Source organism: Pteropus medius, unplaced genomic scaffold (assembly GCF_902729225.1).
Source record: "Pteropus medius unplaced genomic scaffold, Ma_sr-lr_union100, whole genome shotgun sequence".
Classification (NCBI taxonomy): domain Eukaryota; kingdom Metazoa; phylum Chordata; class Mammalia; order Chiroptera; family Pteropodidae; genus Pteropus; species Pteropus medius.
The window spans coordinates 12,093,241-12,100,907 of record NW_024340699.1 but is presented as its reverse complement, the minus strand read 5'-3'; the positions used below and the strand labels follow the sequence as shown (position 1 = coordinate 12,100,907).

Below are 7,667 nucleotides of genomic sequence, written 5' to 3'. Positions count from 1 at the left end.
AGGGCTCTGGCCTTGAGCAAACGCGCCCGTACGTGAGGGAGCCTGGCCTGCGGGCTGGGTTTAGGGGCCGGGGCTTGGGAGGCCCAGCCGGACGGAAAAGGCGCACCCACTTGGGGAGGTCTGGGGAGCTCGGTGGGCGCAGTGGACCCGCCGAGCGGGAGGAAATCAATCGGCCCCAGCGCGGAGCGTGATCCTCAGACTGGGGCCGTGACACCTCTGAGACTCGAGGCCTGGCCCCTGGGAGCCCGCGCCCGGCTGGAAAATGGAGCTCCGGACGCCCACGTCCACACTGGCTGTCAGAACTAAGCACACGTGGGGCAAAAGACGCCAGTTCTAGTAGATTCCAGGTGCCGAGCTCCCCACCCCGCGGTTTTCGCTGCAAGTCCTCGAGTCACTTCCGAGAGTCACAGGGGCTGCTCATCAGACTTCGGAACGGGGGCATCGGTAGCCACTTCTGATTTCTTTGTACTTCTGATTTCTTTTAAGCCATTTCTTAAATTCTGAAAGCAGAATTTAAGGTCCTTCTCGGCCTCCTCCCACTAATTACCAATTTATTTTAATAGGGACACCTCAAAGCCCAGGCCTGACCCCGGATCTGTAGCCAGTGGAAAGAGGCTGGAAGGCAAAAGGCTCTTGAATGCACCACCGTCCGCCTTCACACCGAAAAGAATATTTGTTCAGGGTCCATCTCCTGGGAAGAAGCTGCGAATAGCAAAGGCAGTGCGATTTGACACACTCCCGAAAGGGCAGCAGGCATCGCCCCCCCTCCCCCAGCCCAGTGAATGCCTCTAGTGACCATCCCCGTTTGCAAAGAGCTATAGGTTTCACCCCACTCCCTGGGCTTTAAGTGTGTTGTTGTTTTGGTAGATGGGAAATTTCAAGTTCAAGACTTTCCCTTGATCATCTACAAACCACTCCGATTCTGGCTGATCCCTCAGCCCCCCCACTTCTTCTAAGCTCATCTTTCACTGGAGTTTGAACAACCCCTAATAGCAGTCCTAACTCTTTTCCACAAGTAACCCAAGCTGCTGGAGGAAAACAGTTCAAAGTTATTTTGCTGTTTTCAATGGACGCTCCAACCCCCGACTCCCCCACCCCAGGCTGAATCTGTACGACTCTTGGTGATTCACATTAAAATAATATCAAAAATCACCAAACTTCCCCTCCTATCTGGGTGAATTTTTTTTTGAGTTAAGCCCAACTAAGAACAGAGAGTGAGTGACTTTTAAAATAATTGTGAGTTGGGACAGACTTGACTGCAATAAAACAAACATTTAATTTAATTCGGAATCAGAGATAAGAAATAACTCTTCAATAAAATATATAAAATTATACAAGGTACCCTTTCAAAGGGATAAAGTATACTGGTTGGGGGGTGGGGGAGGGGAGAGTTGGATAGGAAGATGAAACACTAAGGAGCTAAATGGCCTGTGTGACACCACCATTATCAGCAAGTCAAAACATGGCTTTAACCCTTTGCCCCCAACATGTTAAAAGGTATATAAATTTTTCTAATACGTTTAGCACATACAATAGGTACACACACAGAGAAAACAGGATTTTTCATTCTGGGTCTATTCGTCGTTGAAGAATATTTAAGCATATACGTAATAGTTACAAGGCGCTTTTTTTTTTTTTTAAGCAGAAAATGGGCTTCTACCCCTCCCTCCCGATCCTTTGCAGTGAGGGACGACCTAGTATTTCACAGAAACCACTCAGACATGCTTTAACTTCCTCTCAAGTATTCTATGAGTTAAGTGACATAGCGAATGAGGGGAGTCCTTCCATCTACTGACTGAGGCCATCAAGTCTTCGATGCTAGTTTACAAAAAAAAAAAAAAAAAGAAAGAAAAAGGTAAAACTTTACCGATGTGTAACCATGTGACAACGTGGAGAGGGTGGAAAATAGGGCCGAATGGGGTAGCATCTGATGAGTTTCGAATGCGTGTGACTGCGAAAACATGACGTGTCCCCTGTCACTTGCAGAAGTCTGTCTGTATCTACTGTCTCTACCCATCGTGTCTAATTCTATTTGTTTTCCCCAAGCGCAAGTCAATTGTCCCATCAAAATCACCAAATTTCAGCAATTTTAGTAAATAATTTGTCTCCCCCCTACAAGAAGAAAGGAATGGACTTAAACAGTCTCTTTTAGGAAGGTGATATATATATATATGTATATAAATTTTGCCTTTCAAAATAATTTGAATGTTTACGTCTGCTGTATAAAAATGTATTATATTTTATTATACATCTTCATATATAAAAACGGTCGGAGCCAATCTTTATGCAAGGACAAGGGGCCATCTGGAGGGGGACACCAGGTACACGGGGGCCGGGTGTCGCCCGTCTAAAGAATGAATCCAAACTGAGTCTGCGGCCCTGTCGGCCTAGCTGCTCAGGGTGGTGCAGGCGGGGTTCGCAAAGCAGGGGTGCTGGCTGGGTGCTGCCTTCCTCGAGAGGGAGGGGGGCCTGCTTAAACACACATCCGTCGTGGAGTCTGTGGCGCAGTCTTCCTTAGGAGAGATGGTACATGCCGTATCCGACTGGAGTCGCGTAGAGTCCGACGGGCGGGATGGGGAGCACAGGTCTATGGAAGGGGTACGATGCCCCGTATATGGATGCTGCTTGCAGGGGCGCGTTGATGGGGAAGGGGAGGCTGAAGCCCGAGGGCAGCATGGGTTTCGCAGCCATTTTCAGTTTTTCCAGTTCGGCCTCCTGCAGCCTTTTCGCCTTGGCCCTTCGGTTCTGGAACCAGATTTTGACCTGGGTCTCTGTGAGGTTCAGGGAGCTGGAGAACTCGGCGCGCTCAGCGATGGAGAGGTACTGTTTCTGGCGGAACTTGCGCTCCAGGGCCAGGAGCTGGGACGTGGTGAAGGGGGTGCGTGGCTTCCGGTTGGTCTTGTGCTTCCGCAGGGTGCAGGCGGTGGGGCTCATGTGTCCTAGGGAACAGAGACAGGGGCGGGTTAGCAAAGGCGAGTGGCTTTCTGTCCAGGTCTGTGTGTAAGGGCCTCCCTCCTTCGAAGATACGTCTGTCAAAACCAGCCGTGGTTTGGGGGGAAGCGTGAAGAAAGACCACATTTCAATAGATAAATTCCTTTATTTTAAAAGGGGAGGCTTTCGTCAAAAAGTTGAGGAACTGAATGGTGTAAGAGAACTTTCCAAATGGGAAACAAACAGCGTTTGAGTAATGGAAACAGAACATCTCTGAACAGACCCCCACGTCGGAAGTCAAGGAAGCTGCGTGGTCTCTGAGAACAAAACTCCATCTCTTCTGAGCATAATTTCTCTCGTCTTCCGAATGGGGGGTGGGGGGAAGGATTCATAATGACCCTCACTTCCAAACTGGGTCGGTCCCCTCTCTGCACCAGGACAAGTTGGACTGCATCGACAATGTTAGGCAGGATAATCGTGCAGATAAAGTCTGTGGTCGATTATCAGCATTCCCGTGCAATAAACAACCAACAGCTGTCACTCCATCCAGCCTACAGATTATAAAAGCTGAACATCATTTTACAGATCTGGATGTGGGATATGTTTTTTGGCCTGGTGCTTCTGTAATATAAACTTTACTAAGGAGGAGGGGGAAATTAGCTGGCCCATAAATGTTAGATGTCATGGGGGTGGGGGGAATCACACTGCCTCGGAATTGAGAGCATGTGATGACATCTTAGTCATCTCTACCCATTCTACGCTTTAGAGCCAATGTGTAAAATGATTAGTTTGTCGCTGGGCTTTAGAAAAGAGGGAATAACAAGCAAAATAAAGGTATGCCAGACAGCATCCAGATTCCATATTTAAACTGGATTCAATTACAGACAGTCACAGGATTGGGCACCCTTGTGGTCCCACAGGACCAGGAACTTCAGGCTTCTCTTCCTCAAGGGAAGAGGGGGGAGGAGCGTGGAGCTGAGGGCAGGAATGCTAAACAATTAATTTTCTGCATTTGGCTTTTATGAGCTATGCTAATTTTCTAAATGTAGCCACAGCAGTGACTCCAAAGGACTCATGGGGAGAATGTCGCATTTCTTGTTTTGTGACTTCGGTGGCCCAAGAAAGAGTTTACACCTCATACTTGAGGGTGACACAGCCCAAGTTCCAACCCAGCCTCCATTTCCAACAAGAAAAGGATTTGTCCTGATGCGACATTATTAACCATCATTTAGGTGACTGAGAGAGAAAGAGGTAGTTGAGTTCTGCAATCAATCAAAAGACAGAAATCGGAGAGAGGGGTGGGTAAGAAGCGACCACAGAAGTGGACTTTTGCATATGCTAATCCCTAAGGAAAGCAGAGAGCAGGCCTCCAGCTCCTTGATTTACAAATAGACTAACAACTGCCGTCTGAGACCCGAGACCTGTGAAATCCTCAGCCTTCACAAACCTGGCCTGGCTCGCGGGCAGACCCAGCGGCCTCAGCTCGCAGAGAAGCCCCCAGTGTCTGCTCGATCCTGCTCTAAGCTTGGAAGCAACGCTGCGTCCGGGCACGGTTATTCCGGCTGCTCCAGAATCCAGGAATCCAGGCCGCGGGGTTCGCACACGTGTATCAAAGCCGTGGAGTTACGAGGCTTCCTCCGGGCGCAACACTCCTCCCCCCTCCCCCCTTTTAAACCAGCCGGAGGAAGGATGCGATTATACAAAGCAAAACAGCATTTATCCTACTTCCTCCCAATAACAAAACCAGGCCCGGGCGGGTGGCCCTCTCCCACCCCAGGCTCCTTCGCCTGCAGCTCAGGCCCCACCTCTCCTAACAGGGCTCCCAGAGCCACCTCTGGGCCCCCAACGCCAACCACCCACTTTTTGTTTTAAAATTAAATCCTTTCTCGGAATCTCATGATTTATCTCGTGGGAAGGTCATAGCCAGGGCCCCAGGCTGGCTTAGTAGGCACGGAAGCTGGATGCAGCACTACGTGGTGGGGGGATGTTTCCCCAGCGAGGGGGGCATGGCCACCCCAGAACCCAGAGGCCTAGGGAAGTGGGATTTCTGACCTCTGGACGCCATTCCCAGTAAGGCCTGAAACCTTGAGGTGCCCCCTGGGGCACTGACCCAGGCCTTGGAAACACAGGGGCACTCGGCGTTTGTCAAACAAATTAAGTCCCTTAAAGTTTCTGAGCCTCTCTTTCTGCAACATAAAACAGATTAAGTAACACTGATCCCGCAGTGAGGTTCGGAGTACGAAAGTTTAGATCATCCACAGCCCTGTCCGCCAGCAAGTAGCTGATCATCAAATGCTCTTCCTTTTCTCTTTGTCAAGCCCACACTCGGTGCGTGTAGACTCCTCCGAACTCTGCTGAAATGTCCTCCTGTGTGACTAGGCCAGCTGCTGCCACACAGATCAGATAAGAGGACATGGTTAAAAAGTGCTATAAAGCACTGAGCAAACTTGTGTTTAAATTCTTTCGGTCCTTAATCTCCACACCCTTTGAATCTTTCGGAGTTTCTAACAGGGTGGAGAGATGCCGGAGGGGACAGCCAGTGACGCCTGGGTATATGGCCTCGTTTTGTTCTCAAACTACTGCGCATCTCCAGTCTTGAGGGCTGCCTGATGGACGTGGAGAAAAAGGTGGTTCTGCCGCCTTTGGAAAAAGCCCCTCCAGGTGCCCCCTCCCCCTTCTCACCTTTCCTGGAGGTGCAGTGGGGGTAAGGAAAGCTTAAAGGCCGGGAGACAGAAGCTAGAGGCAATGAATTCTCCAAACTGCAAAAGGATCCAGGGCCCAAACACGGATGCTGCAGCTGGGCCTGACTCTCTGTCCTTCTGCCTTATTGGCAGGAAGCGGGGTGCGCGTGTGCCGACCTCCGCTTGGTCTCTCTGGGGAGAGAGACCAACATGCAGGAGCAGGGCTTGGACACCAGGGCCCCTCGCCCATTTCGGCCATTGTTGGTGACCTGCGTCAAGCAAGTTCAGTCCCCTTAAAGCTTGAGTGTCTGAAAAAGGGGATGGCCACAGGTCGCCGAGCCTCTGCCTGGAACTTGGAGGTTCCGGCGATGACTGGGATCTGGGGAGCTAATGAGCATCACTTTGTAAACTCTCCGGCGTTGTTAATGCTGTTAATTATTACTATGAGCCAAGCCGAGCCCGCTCCCAGCGAAGCTCAGGGACCTCGCCAGGGAGGTGCTGGCTGAGAGACGACACCTCCTCCCTGCCTCAGTCTCTGCCACCATCCCTTCGCGGGATCCCGCTTCGACACCCGTGGGACCCGTGGAAGAGAGAGAGTTCCACCCACTATCGGTTAGCTCATCTTTAAAACGAGGGCACGCCGCCTCGCAGGGTTGTGAACTTTGAAGAGATGAGGCACCCCGGCCTGTGCCTGGCACATATTCAGGTGCTCAGGAGACGTGGTTCCCCCTTTGCTCCCCAGAAAAGGAGACCCCAGTGGACAGTGAAACAGAAATAAGCGACGTGGCTGGAGCGCAGGGCTGAAGGCTAGAGAAACGGAACCAAGCGACCCCGCAAACCCAGCTGGGGTTCGCCCTCCAAAGACCAGCGAGTCCGCAACGGTGTGCGACGCTGCACAGCGAGGGGACCGGGTCACGCGCCGCGCGGCGTTCCCCACAGGGTGTCTTGGATGCGGCCGGCGCGCTGAAGTCTGTGGATAACAAGGGGTGGTCGAGACCTGCTTTGCTTGCTTTCTGGAGCGCACAGTGCTGAGGGACCTCCGTACCCCCGGCCCGGAATACCGGCCCCGACTCCCTCCCGTACCCCACGCGCCCGCCTAGCCCCGTCCCTTCCCGGGCGCGCACTCACTTGGCGGCGGCGAATACCGGCCGGGTTCCTGCATCCACGCCGCTCCGTCTTCTGAATTTTCCGACTTGACCGAGGCGGTCTCGAAGGGCTTGACCAGCGGCCCGGGGCTGCGCGCTTCCCGGGCCCCGTGTCCGGGCAGCAGCAGCGGCCGCAGGGTGGCCCCGGCGGAGGCGCTCTCGCCCGGCAGCGGGGACGCCTCCTTGGGCGGCTTCTTGTCCGACATGAGCGCCTCCACGCTGAAGGGCAGGCTGGAGACCTTGACGCGGCGCTCCTCCGCCGCGCCCTCGGCGCCCCCCGGGCCCGGGCCCGGCCCGGCCCCCATCGCCGAGCCCTCCTCATCGGACGAGAACAGGTCACTGCCTTTGGACGGAGAAGCCATGACTTCTCTGCCCCACGGAGCTCTCCGCGCGCGACTCGGCTAGCAACCCGGCAGCGGCGACTCAAACTTTTTGGGGGGGAGACGGGAGGGGCGCGCCGGGCGCCGAGCCTGGCCTCCAAGGGGAAGTGGGAGACGCGGCTCAGCCAATGCGCGCCGGCCTGGGCGCTGACGCCACGGACGCTCGCCTCCGATTGGCTCTTCCAGAAGAGGCTGGGGCCTTTTTTTTTTTTTTCGTCCTGTTTGAAATAAATTAGGAGTTAATTACAGGAGCAGTCAGCAGAGTTGTTATTAGGCGATCCCTCAAGGGTTATAATCACGCCAAAACTGAAAAGTCCAAGGCGCAATTAAGGCCGATTATTTAAAGAGGAAGTTCGCCCAGCCCCATTTCTTCTCTCTTTTTGACCCCTCTTTTTAAAAAGTACCCCATAAATTCTCTCTCTCTCTCTCTCTCCTTGTACTTCTGTCTCTCTCTCTCTCTGTCTGTCTGTCTTGTCTCTTCTCTTCCTTCTCTCACACACACACACACACACACACACACCGCCAGAACA

The 7,667-nt window shown here is 52.8% G+C and overlaps 1 protein-coding gene across 1 annotated transcript; it reads right to left on the bottom strand.

The window, feature by feature from the left end:
* Nucleotides 1–2,216: 2,216 nt before the first annotated feature.
* On the bottom strand, nucleotides 2,217–7,244 carry MSX2 (msh homeobox 2). Its single transcript, XM_039878309.1, has 2 exons — nucleotides 6,741–7,244; nucleotides 2,217–2,939 (listed from the first exon to the last, which is right to left on the bottom strand). The coding sequence occupies exons 1-2, from the start codon at nucleotides 7,117–7,119 to the stop codon at nucleotides 2,515–2,517; spliced, it is 804 nt and encodes a 267-aa protein (XP_039734243.1). The 5' UTR covers nucleotides 7,120–7,244; the 3' UTR covers nucleotides 2,217–2,514.
* Between the last annotated feature and the right edge of the window lie 423 nt (nucleotides 7,245–7,667).